This window comes from Cetorhinus maximus, chromosome 5, assembly GCF_964194155.1.
Source record: "Cetorhinus maximus chromosome 5, sCetMax3.hap1.1, whole genome shotgun sequence".
Classification (NCBI taxonomy): Eukaryota; Metazoa; Chordata; class Chondrichthyes; order Lamniformes; family Cetorhinidae; genus Cetorhinus; species Cetorhinus maximus.
In genome coordinates, this window is record NC_135883.1 from 35017289 (window position 1) to 35034759 (window position 17471).

Below are 17471 nucleotides of genomic sequence, written 5' to 3' on the forward strand. Positions count from 1 at the left end.
AAGCTTCGCCCAGAGTGGGCTCCAAGGACATCATGGCAGGCCTCCACTGCGTCCAGTAGGCACCCAGGGGAGGCGTGTTTCCTCCCTTTGGCAGCCACCAATTCCCAGCAGCTTCCTATCCCTCGAAGAGTGCTAGCTCTACGCAGGAGCAGCCTTTAAATATGGCACCCAGTTTACTGAAGGTGGGGTGGGTGAATCAGAGGCCCCCCCGCCAGCGACCCAATGTGTTTCCCAGGAATGAGTTATTAATGAGGCGGGACATGCTGGGAATGCGACAGTATGGCATTGCTGCTGGCGGATAAAACGTCCTTTTTCCCGCCCGCTACTAACTTGGTGCAAATCTGGGACGATTCTGCCCAAGGTGGTGAAGATTGGAAATGTTTTGCCTGAGGGTAAAGTTAGTTCTGTTCTGGAATTCTGCTGCTCATGTTATTTTTGAATAGGACCAATGGGAGGATAGATTTTAATGCCATGGGCATGGAATGGAGGAGCTGCACATCCCCATTTCCCCGGCAGGCTCAATTCCGAGTGGCTGAATGCCGCTGGCAAGCAGGTAGGACTGGGGATGAGTGGGGATTGAACAGGGAGTGTGGAAAAACCACAGAATTCTTGGAGTTTGAAGGGGCGCTCCTGCTGGATTACCCTTTTGGGCCTTCAGCGAATGGTATGCGTGTGGATTACAAGTTAGAAGAAATTACAGTTGCATTGTTTAAATTAGTGGTGAGGGCTGGTCTGTGGTATACTGCTTTGGTGAGATGCATCCAGTTGCATTAAAAATGGCTCAGAGAGAAGTCACCAGGAGGTTCCTAAGCTTTAGTGCACTGAATTATGAAAAAGGGCTGAAGAGCCTAAGGCCCTGATTTCAACTCTGGGTCAGTTTCCAGCGGGTGTGCTACAATGTGAGTTAGGAGCTCACCTGTTGCTCCAGAAGTGAGCTGAATGGTTAGGAAGCAGGGAGGTTGCAGATATGGAGCCCTAAGTACTCCTGCTCCTGCAGGCTCAATAAAAAAGGTTCACTAGAAAAAGAAAACTTACCTTTTTGATCCCCTTCAGGCCCTGACCCACTTCCCCACTTGGTTGGTCTGACAAGGAATGCTATGTTGCTTCCCACTCAGTTAAAATTGTGGTTGCCCCCCCCAATGACGCCAGGAGCGCAGATGAAAATCTGAACCTGTCAACTCCTGGCCTTTCTAGGCTAGGCAAACAACCTGGGCAATTTTAACTCCTCTCACACCCAGCGAATAGACTGAGGTCTATCATGGTCCTTCAAATATGGGTGATAAGTAATCAAGCTACTTAATTTGGACAATAAATGCAGGAAATGAATGCAGCATCAGAGGACACAACTACAAAATTCACAGGCCTTGATAAACGCCTTCCCACCCCACCCCATCAATCCCTAAGCTAGTGGACATTTTGGGCATTGTACTTGATTCAGGATTAATTGACACCTTTTCAAAGGGACTGGATCAAAGGGATTTAAGGCGATACCAATATTTGAAGTATTGTAAGCCAACATTTATATCTTGACCAATAAAAGCAAAATAAATTAACTGATCATTCATCTCATTGCTGTTTGTAGAACCATGTTGTATGTAAAATAATTGCTGCATTCCCCTGCATAACCATAATGAACATCCAAAAGTGTCATACAGGAAAAGACTGCCTGAATTATCCAGCTTGTCCCACACAGTCAGGATAAGAAAGAAATATGAGCATGAGTAGGCCCTTCAAGCCTGCTCCGCATTCAATAAGATCATGGCTGATTTTTTTTACCTCAATTCCATTTTCTGCCAATCCCTATATCCCTTGATTCCTGTAGAGTCCAAAAATCAATCTATCTCAGGCTTGAATATACTCAGGAACTGGGCATCCACTGTCCTCTTGGGCTGAGAATTCCAAGATGTCGTATCTGTCAGAATGTAAAGACTTCCTACCCCCAGAGCCATGTAATCTAATGGGAGGGGTGTAAAATCTGATTAAGACCCTGCCAACTATGGGAAAAATTCAGAAGAAAACTCTCCAACGCCTTTAGTTGATTGAGGCTAGTCCAGGAAGTCAAAATGACCCTGACTTATATTACAGCTTGCCTACCTCTTCTCCCCAGACGGAAGGGGTCTGAATGTATGCAATGAAACAGCATTCACTACCAGGGCTGATATCTTGGTCCACAGGTCCACAATTCTACAGGAAAAGAAGAATCACCCAACCATGAAACATTTAACCTAATTCTGTCCTTCTGTAACCCATGGCCTATTTATTTGAAGACAAATTATTGCAATTTGAAAATAATTCATTGTATGTGACATTTTGCGATATTTTCTACGTTTCTATAGGGCTGGACAGACTGGATGCAGGGTTGATGTTTCCTTTGGCTGGGGGGTCTAGAACAAGTGGTCATAGCCTCAGGGTATGGGGTAGGCCATTTAGGACAGAGATGAGGAGAAGCTCTTCACTCAGAGGGTGGTGAACCTGTGGAATTCTTTACCACAGAAGGATGTGGAGGCCAAGTCACTGAATATATTTAAGAAAGAAATAGATAGATTTCTAGACACTAAAGGCATCAAGGGGTATGGGGAGAATGCAGGAGTATGGCATTGAGATAGAGGATCAGCTGTAATCATATTGAATGATGGAGCAGACTCAAGGGACAGGATGACCAAGTCCTGCTCCTATTTTCTATGTTTTTGACAGCTGTGTTAAGGCATTATAAGTTATTTGTTTCCATAAGACATTAGGGAGTCTTTCTGGGATAGGTGCAGAACAGGCACCGTATCGTCGGTGCCTTGTTTAACTTTCAGGTGCAGACCTCATTGATATTTTAATACAGAAATGCGGGCTCTAAACGGGTTCCCCATTGAATCATTGTGTCACTGACAACATTTCCTGACTATTGTAGTAGGCACTGTAGGTTATGTTGCTGCAGGGTGAGAACAAGCCAGCAGCAGGCTCCTGCTTCACCAAGTCCCATAAAAGCCTTAAAAAAAACCCAAAATATTACCTTTTGGGAGATGCCACCAGTGTTCCCTTTAATTCGTGCCTCTCATTTCCATTATATTAGCAATGTACAACATTCCACCTCTCAAGTCTCTTCCACCCTGCAGTCACTTGGATCATGGCTGAGTTGTATCTCAAATCCATTTACCTGCCTTTGCTCCATGTCCTTTGATATCCTTACTGTACACAAACTATCGACCTCAGTCTTGAAAATTTCAATTGATCCTGCAACCATGGACTTTTGGGGGGTAGAGTTCCAGATTTTTGTTACCCTTTGTTTAAAGAATACATCCTGATTTTATTCCTAAATGGCCTTGCTCCATCTTTAAGATCATGCGCATTGTCCTGGATTCCCCCAGTGGAGCAAATCATTTCACCAGGACTGTCGACCTACACCTCCAAAACATGGCCTGATTCTGCCCCTGCCTCAGCTCACCTGCTGCTGAAATTCTCATCCATATCTTTGTTGCATCTAGATTTGATGATTGCCATGCTCTCCTGGATGACCTCGCATCTTTCAACCTCCATTAACTTGAACTCAACCAAACCCTACAGCCTGTATCCTTACTTGCACCAGTCCCATTCACCCATCATCCCTCTGCTTGCTGACCTACATTTGCTCCTGGTATAGCCTCGCCTTAATTTTAAAATTCTCATCTTTGTTTTCAAATCATTCCATTGCATCCTTATCCCAGTAACACCAACCCCGAACCAAGATATCTGTGCTCCTCCAATTCTGTCTCATGAGCACTCCTGATTTTATTCGCTCCATCATTGGCAGTCATGCCTTCAGTTGCTTGGGCTCTGGGTTCTAGAAATCCCTCTCTAAATTTCTCCCACTTTCTGTCTCTCCTCCTTTAAGATAGTTCTTAAAACCTACTTCCTTGATCAAGTTTTTGGTCACTTTTCCTAATATTTCATGTGGCTCGGTGTCACATTTTACTTGATAATGCACCTGTGGCATGCTGTGGGTTGTTTTATTATGTTAAAAACACTACATATATGCAAATTGTTGTTGGAGTTTCTTTGTCCCTACTTTACTGAATCCCTTTATCATTTTAAACCCCTTCGTTAGGTCAGCTCCCCACCTTCTAAATTGACGGAATACAAAATAAAACCAAAATACTGCAGATGCTGGATATCTGAAATAAAAACAGAAAATGCTGGAAAAGCTCAGCAGGTCTGGCAGCATCTGTGGTGAGAGAAACAGAGTTAATGTTTCAAGTCCAGTATGCCTCTTGTGAGTTTTTCTAGCATTTTCTGTTTTTATTTTACATTGACAGAATACAAGTTATGCTTATACAACCTGTTCTTGTAATTTAACCCTTTATCATTCTATACCAATTCAAGGCTAGTATATGTTTCCTGAGATTCTGTGCTCAAAACTGAATGTAGCTAGTACTCCAGATAAGAAGAAATGAGACTGACAGACACTGTGTGTTTCACTCATTTCTCCTTGCTACTTGTAATCTGGGGACCTACAGGTTTAGGACCCCAATTTGCATATTTAAACAGCTTCTTGCCTGTTTCAGGTGAAAGTTTGGGTGCCTATTTAAAGGCCTGCCTAAAAGTTGATTCGGGCTGTCAGCTGGATGCTCAAGGCTCTCAACAGCCCTTTGACAGCTGGTTGCTTGTTTTTCATCTCTCCGAGCAACTTGTTTGCTTCAAACTTTAATTTGTACAGATTACATGTTGCCATTTTTCACTTGCTGGAAAATGTTTTGAATTGTGACACCGGAATATGCTATTTTGGGTAAAATTCTGATTGTTGTGAAGTATAATTTTTGCTTCAGTTTTGTTTCGATTCAGCCGAGAGAAATGTGAAGTCCTTATTAATAGAATTTAGACTCTGATATGGTTATCATTTTACAGAAGTTTCTTTAATCTCTTTACACAGATTACATAGGTCTGCAGTTCTGATACCTTTTGCCACTTTCACACCAAAAACAAAAAATAAGCTCAGATGATATTGGGGTTGATTTTAAAATCTACACCATTGGTCCTTCGCACATGCAGCACTTTAACCAGCAGTCCTTAAAGGGATCATTACAGGCTGCTCCAAGAACAGCCAAATTTGTCTTAGGCTTTTTCTGAGGTGAAGAGGAGCAGGGTTGCCAATTCCTGTGTGGTTCCTCCACTCAAAGAATCGCTTCACCCACTGATTGCAATTTCTCAACTTCCTCACTTACTTGGAGCCCCATTCAAAGCTGCAAACTAATGGGGGCCCAACTACCTTCACTTTCAGTTTAGGTGATAAATTGGCGGTTGCAGATTGTAGCCTGTCCTATCCCCCTCCTGACTAACCTTTCCATTGACTTAACGGGTGTGTAATGGGCAGCTGATTGGCAAGCTCCATTTAATTGCCCCATCAGAAGTGAAATTTGGTCTTTCGGTGCTGTGATTGGGCCAGTATTGTAAGGATGTAAGTTTATTTTACTCTGCCAAGCTCTTTAACCGATTCCTAATTTTAAAAAAGGTTTCCTCATTTTCACAGAATCATCGAGACCTGAAAAGAAGGAAAGCAAGTGCCCCACGCCAGGATGTGATGGAACTGGACACGTCACAGGCCTTTACCCCCATCATCGCAGCTTGTCAGGCTGTCCACACAAAGACAGGGTTCCCCCAGAAAGTAAGTGAAAAAGAAGTTCAAAGTGCAAGGTAAACATATTTACAATTATTATTATACATAACCTGCGGTAGTTCCCGAGGGAATGTCACTTTCTACCAGCTTTGGTGCTTGACCAACCTCTCTCTACCAATCACCAAAATGAATCATGTAGTTTTATTTTTTGCCCTGATAAATCATAGAAATAAAATACAGGAAATTACTTACAATGAGAATTTTGGACCCTGTAGGGGTGATCTTTCACCAGTGAATCCCCAGTCCATTTTACAACCTACCAATTGATTTAAAAGGCGCAATGTAAAACAAGCTGTTGGTTTGCTATGAGACCAGTTTCACTCCCAATGTATTATGACTCTTGTGCTTATTAAATTCATAAATATAACCCGAGTGAAAAAGGTAATTTTTTTTTTGCCCGCTTTCTCTATGTGACCTTATCTATTAATAAAGCATATAAGTGAGCTACTTATAGGGGTGGAACTTTCAGCTTTGGTGGGGCATTAACAAACAGTTGTGGAACAGCCACCCGTTATGCACCCTATTTGATATTCCTTTTGATTGAAATCAGTGGAAAGCAGAACCAAACAGCTTGTATAATGGGCAGCAGATCAGTTACCAGCAGTTTTCTGTTTTCTGCCCCTGCTGAGGTTAAAAGTTCTGCCCTAGAAGTTTTGCTTGTGCCACTCCAAAATGGGATAACCCTACTTTCAATATTTCATCAGTACCTGTATAGGAATGATTTGGTCTCTTCCCTTGGAGCCCTGCACTTGTTTCAGGCGGCTGCTTTCTTGCCTTTGCAAATCAAGGTCCTACAACATGGTTAGGACTCCGACTGTGATTTAAATGGATACGTTAGCAGAGCTGGTCAGTATGAAAAGATCGCAGAAGAGCTGTCGGGTAGAAACTTTGTGGAGTTAGGCGGAGCATTTCTCTCCAGTTTGTTGCTGGCCTGTGGATTGCCCTCTCACCTCACCACCCTGGCATTCGTGACCCCCACACCCTTATCCCCAAGACCAACCTAAGGGCTGAGGCAGTGTCCGACGCACTCAATATTTTGGTACCCTGAAGCTGGCGAGCTGTCATGGGGTGCCAGTTCAGGGTGCACAGCTCACCGGCAGCATGGTAATCAGACCCAGCCTCTAAATGATTCGGACTTTCTGAAGATAGGAATGGGCAAATGGCCAGTGTGCTCCCCTGGTGGGCCACTGTCCACCATATCTATCCCAATGTCCGGTCCTGAGGGCAATGTGTGGAGAATCAGAAGTATGAGTAGGTATCCTACCCACTCGACAATTCCACAATTTGTTGATAATCACAGCCACAAACAGATAGTCTACTAATCCATGATGCAATATACCAGAGCACTAATGTGGCAGTATTATCATTACTGCCATTAAATGTTGAAAACTGAAGAAAAAATATTAAAACTAAAAATTAACAGCGCACAATCAAATCAGGAAGAAAACAAAAAAAAAGACTTTGGAACAAATAACACAAATGTAAAACAGAAGGTGGGATAATAAAAATACAAGATCCTGCAATTAAACAGTCAGTAATGTTATCAGCAAATGACACCACAAATAAGAATGGTTTTAGCTGTGCAACAATGCTATTTAATTCTAAGGTGTGTTTAACAAAGTTTGAAAATTTCCTTAATTTCACTGGAAGTGCATCTGAAACCTTATTTATAAGTGTAAACAGGGAACCTACTGTATTTCCAGTGAAATTTTGGTGGTGGAGTAGGAGCAGCTCCAAGGAAATTCCTGGCAATAGCAGTTACGTTACTGAACTATATCTTTGGAATTTTTTGGGAATTGTTCACATTAGCTTGGTTGTGATTTCCTTGTAGTCACGAGAATTTAAAATACTTGAGATATTTCTCTCTTTATTGTCGCTACAGGAGCAAATAGATGATATTTGAAGCTATTTGGACAATATATTTTACTCCTATAGGAAAAGTGTACACTAACCTTTGAGAAAGGGCAGGAAGAATGGGAGGTGTAAGAATATAGAAGGAGAAGAACAAAGAGAAACCCATTTTCGCATAGCAGGCTACACAAGCCAAAAATGAATGATGTGGCATTATTGGAGGAACACCGCATAAGGAGCTTGAGGCTAAGAAGAGAGATTATAATCATTACGCCCAATGTTGGCTCCAGATCTGAAAGTTTCCTCGGTAACTTCAAAGTAGCAAGTAGGCACTGTTCGCCAAGTGCCCCTGAGTTAACAAGGCAATAATCTGCCAGGTTTTCCACTCCTAAGTTGTTATATCTACTTAAAAGTAGGCTTGCCTGTCAGAGTGTAATGGAAAGAGACAAGATGTTGGCGATGGCCTCATTAAATGGCACTTCAATTCATAAAATGCCCTTCTGCCAATAACCTCAGTTCATCTTATTTTCTCAAAAGTTTTATTTTGTTATTCTCAATTAACTGTAGCTACATATTATGCATGCATATATTCATATTGCACAACTATGCAGTATTATGATCAAACCATTCACTGGAGCAGAGAATTATTCAGGTTGAACTATATGTAAAGTGTTCCATAGATTTATATGATATATACAGAGATGGGGGGTAGCCCTAGACTACCTGCATATTTATTTCTAATTATGACATTTGTGAATCTCCTGTGGAATTAATGTCACTGAAGGAAGGAATCACATCTACTTGGGGTGTTGGGCTGATGTAGGCATCAACATAATTGTCCGATGTTTATTAAGTAGGGCAAGGATCTTCAAGGAGGGTGGGCAATGTCTTTAAAATGGATTGCAAGGGTTTAATGCTTGGCCTAACTAACATATTGGAACTAAGAACCAATATCACGCCCATGATGTTCCACTTGTATATTGGAGCTACTCAATGCATACACCCACCTGCCTGAAATCAGACCGAATGATATCCCTAACCTTACAGACCTCTCTCCAGTTTGTAATTCCTGTTCTCAAAAAAGGTTGGAAAGTTGACCCTATGCCCGAAGTACCTATGATGGGAGAATTTTCCAATGTTCCAATGACCATGGGCAGGAATTTTTGGATGGTGGGGTTTCCTGTCCTGCCACACGAAGAATCAGCAGGGATGTCTTATCTGCTGATCATGGCAGCCCCGCAGTCATTTGGCACTCTGAGGAACGTTAATTGGCTGGAGATGGGACTTCAGTCCTTCACCCGGGTGGAAGTCCTGCCTCAGAGAGCTGCCGGTCGATCTGATGGGCAGCTCTGTAGTCCCAACAATGCCAGCAGCAGGTGTGGCCAGGACTGGGACTACAAGAGACCCCACAGCCCCATAAATGCCAGAATCCAAGACCAGGTAAGTCGGGTGATCCCATGACGGGGAGATGAGGTGAGGTCTGGGGAGTGGGTGGTGAGAGGGGGTGGAGGCCTTGATGGAAAGTCGGGAGGGAGCACCCGCGATTGGCAGACCTTGGAGAGGAGGGGGGCATTGGCCCAATATCGAAAGAGGGTGCTTGAGAGAGGTGCCACCCTCTTCCCATCTGAGGCCTCAGGAGGTGACCTGCCAAGCTTCCTACCTGCCCCTGAACTCCTCCCGCCAGCCTCAAAATTGAGGCTGGTAGGGAAGTTACCCTTTAAGGGCCTCAATTGGGGTGAGGGCAGATGGACCATCTGAGGCCCACCCCCTGTAAAATTGTGGACAGCTCAGGGGCGGACGGGCCACCTAAGGAATTTTGCAGTCCCCTGCATGCAAACCTGCAGGCGGCGGATGGTAAAATTCTGCCCATGTTGCTTAATCTGTGGATTGCTGAGGATTCAGTTTTGATTACTGCATTGATTGACATTCCTTTTGAAATGAGCTGGACTGAAACTAAACCCCAGCCTTCAATTTTTTCCAAAAGTTTAGAATTCTGAAACTGAATAATATTGTACTTGTCCTTTTGCTGCTGCAGTTTTTTTGCTTTGAGGATACATAAACAAATGAAAGATCATTTAGGGACAGACATCATTGTATCAAGGCTGCAATCCATCCATTACTCCAATAGCTCTGTCCATTTCTCATTCCTTCATTGGTGAGCAACACTCTTCATGGGCACCCATTTGGTAGTGAAGCAATGGACTGTATTGGTACAGGTGCCACAGTATCTGTATGATGCTTGCAAAGTGGTGTTAGTCCTATGTATTATAGTGTGTTCAGTGTATCCGCTTTAACTGCAGTTGACTAACTTACCTGTGGAGAAATAGAGGGTGTAAAAGTCAACTTTAATCAGTTCAAGGTTAAACCAATAGAGAGGAAAATTGGATGAGGTATAACAGGCATTTTGCACCTCAACTGAAATTGAATCAGTGTTGTTTCAAAGTAAGAAAATTTCCAAACTGTTGAACTGGCACCCACATGTTTTTGTAAATAGAAACTCTAATATAATTGAGAAATATAAAACGAAAGGCACTGATTTCAGGAAGTGGAGTGAGGAACTGAAGAACCTTGTTGTGCTAAAGAAATGAATTATGAAAGTAGACAAATCCAAGTAACACTGTGTTGGGCAGGCAGGTGATGATGTGATTAGATAAGAAAAATTAACTAGCTATAAGTGAGAAGAGAGACATAGATCTCAACTCAATCTTTATGATAAAAGTTTTCAGAATTACATAGCCTCATTTTCATCAATCCTTAGCCAGTTGTTCTGTTCCTTAAGGTGTCGTGTGACACTATAACATCCATTATACAAAAGTGTACTTTTCATCAAAGCTGCATACTACTTAATAAATACCTTAGCCCACGGCTTAGGCATTTATCCAAAATGGTCAAACTTCCATGCATAACTGTATGACAAGTGAAATGCATCTTGGCACTATATTTTATAGCACATCCAGACCACAGCTCCTGCTAATAATATAGTATGTGAAAGAAGTGTGTACAAGAATACCATAAAGCTAGGACAGGTATATCTTTGACATTAACATGGTGCTGTCATTGCTATTACTTGAAAAACCGTCTTCTCACAGTAAGCACAGTATTTTTTGAAGAAAGCAGCATAACGAATGTAAAACTCAAATGAAACGATTGTTTCAGAGTTTGATTGCCTTGTGACATTCGTGAGATTTTGTGCACATTGTTCAACTGTGATTTATTAAAGAGGGTTGCTTGCCTTTAGGACCCCATATAGGTTTAATTATGAAATAAATTATTTTTTACAATCCTGTTCATTTTGGAATTCAAAGAAAAAAATGTGAATACTGATAGTCTCACTGGAGGAACTCAATTGGATGAGTTACTTAGCATTGACTCCATGGAGAAACTTCAGTTGGTAGCACTTCCTTCTCGGAGACAGGAGGCCACAGGTTCAAACCCTAGTCTGACATTTCAGTACGGTAGTGAAATCATGCTTCATGACCAGTAACACTGTTTTTTAATTGAAATGCTAAACTGATGTCAACTGTTGCCTTTTTTTTTTAGGTCAGGGGTACCTATTCATCAGTATTAGGTCCTAAATCTTGGTAATCTGGCTTTTGAAGCCCAGGCAACTTGGCATGCACCTCAAATTTGGGGAGGAGCTGTTAAGGAAGTGTTGCATCATTGCTAGATAAATTCAAAATCGGAACATCAAGGGGTAAATTTGAACTCCTTTCAGTCATCAAGAATAAAACAGTAGTCCTACAAAAATTACTAACCATAGTAGTTACCCTGTTCTCTCCTAAGAGCCTCCACATGGGCAATCCAGATCCCACTTGTTTCAGATGGGAGTCAAATTCTTGTGTGCTAATAGAGATCAAAAAACCTATGTAGGACCTGACAAAGTTTTGAGATCCCCTTGGGTATAGCATGTGTTGCACTCCTTAAAGCTAGTTCGTGAAAGATAGAACTGGAGCCAAAATAACTGGAGCGAAAGAGCGCACATCTCCCTGAGACTAAGTGCTGTCTCAGGGAGATCACTGACAGTGTTTCAAACTTCAAAAATAAAATAATAAAAAAATTATTAACATGTCCCCCTCATGTGACAATGTCACATGAGATGGGACATGTTAATAAATATGACAAGAACTTTATTAAACTTTTTTAAAACAGACATGAAACCTCATCCCGCCAGTGGATGAGGTTTCATGTTATTTCAGAAGCCCACTGGGGCTCCTGGCCTGCCCATCAACCTTAAGGTTGGACGGGAAGGGCCTTTAATTGGCTTAATTATCCTGTCAATGGCCTCAATTGGCCATTGACAGGTCGGTGGGCGAACAGTTGATCGTGCTGTGCCCCCGCCTTCCTGAATATTTAAATGGGGCTGGATGACGTCAGGGGTTCTCCCCGACGTCACCCCATGTCATTTTTGCATCGGCGAGTGGGCCCCGTTCCCAATTCGCCGACGGAAAAATTCTGCCCTCTGTCTTTCTCTCCACAGATGCTGTCAGACCTCTTGAGTTTTTCCAGCATTTTTCGTTTTTGTTACAAAAATGCTTGCTGGACTTGTGAAAGATAATGAGCTGTCTGATGGTATGTATATGATAGGATTCATACTCACTGTGTCTGCACATGTTTGGGCTGCCCAAGACAGACAAAAGTGATGTCCCTTTACGCCATATCTTATCTCTGACTGATTCTGCACAACATGAACTGGCCAAATGGTTGGGCTACAACCAGCTTTGAGCATGTTTTCCAAATTCATGGTGAAGGATTCCTACACCTTGTGAAGACCATATCGGGCTTGCATATCAATAGCAATGTCAATGTGCTCATTCGACATTGGTAGCCTATTCACCAATGCACCAAGGAATCCATAGACATTTGGACCACGACACTGTATCATGGCACTTGTCTGAATCTGTATTCTTTAAGCTTATGAGTTCAGTTTTAAGGTCACCATGTATGCCCAAATAGATGGTGTTGCCATGAGATCCCGTCTAGGTCCAGCTCTCGCAAACATCTTTGCCAGTTTGCCTCATGGGAAACGTGTCTTTGATGGAACAACCCCTAACCTCCTACCCCTTGCATTTTTCCGATAAATGATACATTTGCTATACTTGAATCCGCAGCTGCATGTAAGAATTTTCTTATGGGCTCAATCCTGCACTCAAATTCACCTTTGAAATGGAGCACTCAAATGAGCTCCTTTTCCTCGATGTGCTAGTCGAGAAATCTGTTAATGGGCTCTCTACTATCGTCTACCGCAAGCCTATCTTCACTGGTTAATATACACATTGGGATTCCTACAATTTCACGCACTACAAGATTGGCCTTATCAGCCCGAGGCATTTGCTCACAGTGCAAGCTTGATGCTGAAGTAGGGCACATCAAAGCCAGCCTGTGGGATAATGGCTACCCTGATCAGATCATTGCTCCCTGTATATCAGAATAACTCATGGATGGGCCTAAGTCTACCACTTTCAGTCCTGAAAAGTGCCCAATCTACCGCAGATTACCCTGGAAGGGTAAGGTGTCTTAAAAATTTCAGCAATAAGTGAAGCTAACTGTTTCACGCTGCTGCTATGCAGTAGCAACAGGAGTGGTATTCCTCAATAACAGGATGTTGCCATCAAGCCAAAAAGACGTTCTGCCTAACGTGGCATATGAATTTCAGTGTCACTATGATGCCAGGTATGTAGGGTGGACGTCCCAACAACTGGCGGATCATATCAATCAGCATGTCCCTTCAGCTGTTCACAACCAGACCATGCTTGCAAAACTCAAAACATAGGGTGGAAACGTCCTAGATTCGCACTAAGTGCAGTAATGGGCAGGTAAAATGACGTTTTACCCACCAGCCGCAATGGCGGCTTCTCTCGCTGTATTAATTATGCATTCCCGGGAAACACCGTTTCCATGGTGGGCAGGCTCCGATTTGCCCACCATGCCGTCACCTCGCCACTTCATCGCACCAGGCGCTATATTTGATGTACAGCCGTGTGCACACCTCTCAATGCTTCCAGCCTAGGGCTGCTGCAAATAAGATATGGCCCCAGAAGGCAAAGGCATGGACAATTCCACCCATAGCGTCCAACATTAAATGTGTTTCTGTGATTGGACAGCACTTGCTAAACAATCCTGATTGTGCTAAGAATTGCACTGACAATCAATTTAAGATTATCAGTTGGGCCCGCAATGTGGCTCATTTATGCATGCTAGAAGCTACATATATTCACACTCAGTGCAAAATCCTTCGCAGACAGAAGAACCATGTCCACACATTGCACCTTTCTCAGCTAATCAAAAGCTTGGGGGACAGCCATTCCCTGGTTCATTACCCATGGCAATGCCTTGACCAATCAGAGCTGACCTGCCTGCTTTGAATTTAAACAAAATCTTGGCAGTTAACTGTTCCCTGGTGCATTCTGTATGGCAATAGCTCTACCATCCTCTTGCCAGCCAATCAGCACTCTCTTCTCAAGCAGTATAAATTGTTGTTCCCTTTACAATTGGTATTCTTGTGAACCTGTCCTTATGAGTGCAAAACAAGAAGCTCCGAGAGCATGTCTATTTTTTCAACAATACTCAAGTAATATACAATTAAGAGTGTGTGCTGTGTTAACTGGTCAAGGACAGAAAGGTCAGAATGGGAGCGTGGGTGCATGGTGGAGAATTAAAATATTGGGGAACTGGAAACTTGGGGTCATGATTGAGGACTGAACGAAGCTGTTCCCAAAGCAGTCATTCCAGTCTAACCCTCTGTGCCCATTTTGGTTAGCTTTACTTAGCTGATTTGGATTTTGCCAGGAATCTTGGCGACGAGGAAAGAATGATAGTTTGGAATTTTCTTTACAATGGTGGAGGCTGAGGGGAGATTTAATTGAGGTGCATAAAATTTTGAGGGGTCTAAACAGGGTGTATAGGCAGGATCTGTTTCCATTAGCGGACAGGTCAATTCCCAGGAGTCGTAGATTTAAAGTAACTGGCAGACAGAAAGATTAAAGGGAGTTGAGGAGAAATGTTTTCATCCAAAGGATGGTGGGGTTATGGAACTCACAGCTTGAAAAATTGGTAGAGGCAGAAATCCTCATCGCAATTAAAAATTGCTTGGAATTCACTTGAAGTGCCATAACTCGGACTGGAGGAAGGTTTGCAGTGACATTCCCCAGGGATCGTTGTTAGACCCCTGCTCTTCCTGATCTATATTAATGACCTAGACCTTGGTTTACAGGACACAATTTCAAAATTTGTGGATGGTACAAAACTTGGAATATTGTGGACATGAGGAGGATGGTGTAGAAAGGTCACAGATGGGTTGGTGGAATGGGTGCACAAGTGGCAGATGAAATTTAATGCAGAGAAGTGTGAAGTGATTAGTTTTGGCAGGAATAACACAGAGAGACAATATAAAATAAAAGGTACAATTTTAAAGAGGATGCAGGAGCAGAGGGACCTGGGTGTATATGTACAAAAATCATTGACGGTGGCAGGATAGGTTGGGAGCGTGCATAATAAAGCATACAGCATCCTAGGTTTTATCAATAAGGGCATAAAGCACATAAGCAAGTAAGTTATGTTAAGTCTGCGTAAAACACTGATTTGGCCTCAACTGGAGTATTCTGTCCAGTTCTGGGCACCACACTTTTGGAAGCATGTGAAGGCATTGGAGAGAGAGCAGAAAAGATTCACAAGAATGGTTCCAAGGATGAAGAACTTCGTTATGTAGAAAGATTGGAGAAGTTGGGACTGTTCTCTTTGGAGAAGAGAAAGTTGAGCGGAGATTTGATAGAAATATTCAAAGTCATGAGGGACCTGGACATGGTAGATCGAGGGAAACTTTTCCCTTTGGTGGAAGAATCGAGAACCAGAGGGCACAGATTTAAGGTAATTGGCAAAAGAAGCAATGGCAACATGAGAAAAACTTTCATGGAGCAAGTAGTTAGGATCTGGAATGCATTACCTGAGAGTGTGGCGGAGACAGGGCCAATCGATGCTTCCAAAAGGGAATTGGATCATTATCTGAAAACAAGTAAACTGCAAGGCTACGGGAAAAAGGTTGTGGGGGGGGGGCGTGGTACTAGGTGAATTGCTTCTTTGGAGAGCCAGCATACTGTGGGCCAAATGGCCCCCTTCTGTGCTTTAACCATTCTGTGAGTCTATAACTTACAGGGTTACGGACCAAGAGCTGAAAAATGGGATTAGGCTGAATAGCACTTTTTTGGCTGATGCAGACTTGATGGGCCGAATGGCTGCCTTCTGTAAATTTTCTATATTTCTATGTTTCATTCACCGGCTGATCAATGAACTCTACAACACTGACAACCTCAAAATTTGCCTCAGTAAAATTGGCTGATGCCTGAAAAACAGACAGAGACACCGAATGTTCCACGGAGGGATTTAAAAACAAATACAGTGTGATAATGAGGTGGGAAAAGTTTATTGAATTGTCCAACATAGCCAGCATGATTAATGTGTTATAAATAGTGCCTTTGTCAATTGACTTCATTAGAAATGGTGAATGATTAGCACCATTTGCCCAGACTCAGAATAAATGTGGACAGGGTGAGTGGAGGGGACTGTACCTGCCAAGGTGCCACCAACAATATCTGCAGATCCTGGCACATTCACCTGGGGAACCTGTCTTCACTGGATTCTGGTTTACACATGTGAGTGGAAACATTTGCAGGGCTACAGGGAAGGAGCAGGGGAGTGGGACAGTTTGGTCAGCTCTTTGAAAGAGCTGGTGAGGGCAGGATGGGCCAAATGGCCTCCTTTTGTGCTGTGCCATCTACTGCAAGAATACCTACAGCTACAATGCATCATCGGATTGGCAGAGTCAGTGAGTATACTGGTCAGTTGCAAGCTCAAATCTGACGTCACCTCCTTGCAATTCATGTTGGCAATGCTGAGCTATGAGGATGGTGCTGAGCTGCTCTGTCTCTTACTTGCAGACTTGTGCCTATCACTTAACGTTTCCTTTCCCTTCATGACGGCCTATCATTTCTTTTCTCCCTTCAGCATTAGCAAAGGATTGAGATGCCTCCCTGAGCTTTTCCAGTGACCATAACAAATTATGCTTCAATCCTCTGTCATTTCCTTTTAATTATCCATATGCCTTTGACTCTTACAAAGTTTATCTACACACAGTTTTCTGCTCCTGTCATTAGTGTCTGTGCGTGGGTCCAAATCTCCATCTAGAGTGGCGAATAATTATGCCAATAGCTGACCCTGAGGAATAGCTATTAGCACACTGCCTCACACTCTGGTGAGATTTGCATCAGTTCTTAAGTATTTAAATCAACAGATGGAATTAACATTAGTCCTTCCATTGAGGGGTTTTATCTGATGGTGCTTTCAGCACTGAAGTCTGTTCAACCCCAAGGGGGGAATTTTAAGCCCCAGAAAGGGATGGGTTTGGGTTGGGTGGGAAGTAGAAACGTGAAAAATCTTAAACCCAAGTCCTCCTCTGGTTTTAATGGAGGTGAAGCTTGATGACCAACCAGCTCCCAGGAGTTGAGTTGCTCGTTAAAGTATTTTAATGAGACCCTGTGCTTGAGGACTTTCTTTCTGTTTCTGCTTTAACCTCGCAGCTAAAGTGAGGCAAGGACTGCTGTATGGAAGGGGCAGCTGCTTTGCCAGCACTGTTTGTGAGCCAGGAAGAACAGGAGAGCTTCCCCCAAGCAAACCTCTTAATCTCCCCAGTTATTGAACTGCCCCACCTGTGATCCAATACCCTCTCAATGTCCTGCAAGGCCATTGGTCTTAGCCTGCCCATCCCTCTCCTCAACTTCCCCTCTTCAAGCAGCTCCTGATCCCTCTGACCTCATAATCTGCTTCCTTCCTCTGCTGGTCTCTTTGACTGCCCCCTCTCCCAAGACTTTTGCAATCTCTCCCTCACCCCTGAGATCAGAGCTTCCTGCGCTCCCACCCCAATTGATGGACCCCCAGATCCGTGAGCTCTCCTGATGCTCGCCCCCACCCTGCCCATCGATGTCCATCCACA

General features: G+C 43.2%; 1 protein-coding gene across 1 annotated transcript in view; it reads left to right on the top strand.

Annotated features, from left to right (window-relative positions):
* Window positions 1-17471, top strand: part of LOC144680561 (myelin transcription factor 1-like protein) — a 516235-nt gene that overhangs the window by 245969 nt on the left and 252795 nt on the right. Inside the window, exon 8 of the mRNA XM_078541678.1 lies at window positions 5492-5626. Within this exon, the coding sequence (XP_078397804.1) occupies window positions 5492-5626 (135 nt within the window). The remainder of the gene's footprint in view (window positions 1-5491; window positions 5627-17471) is intronic.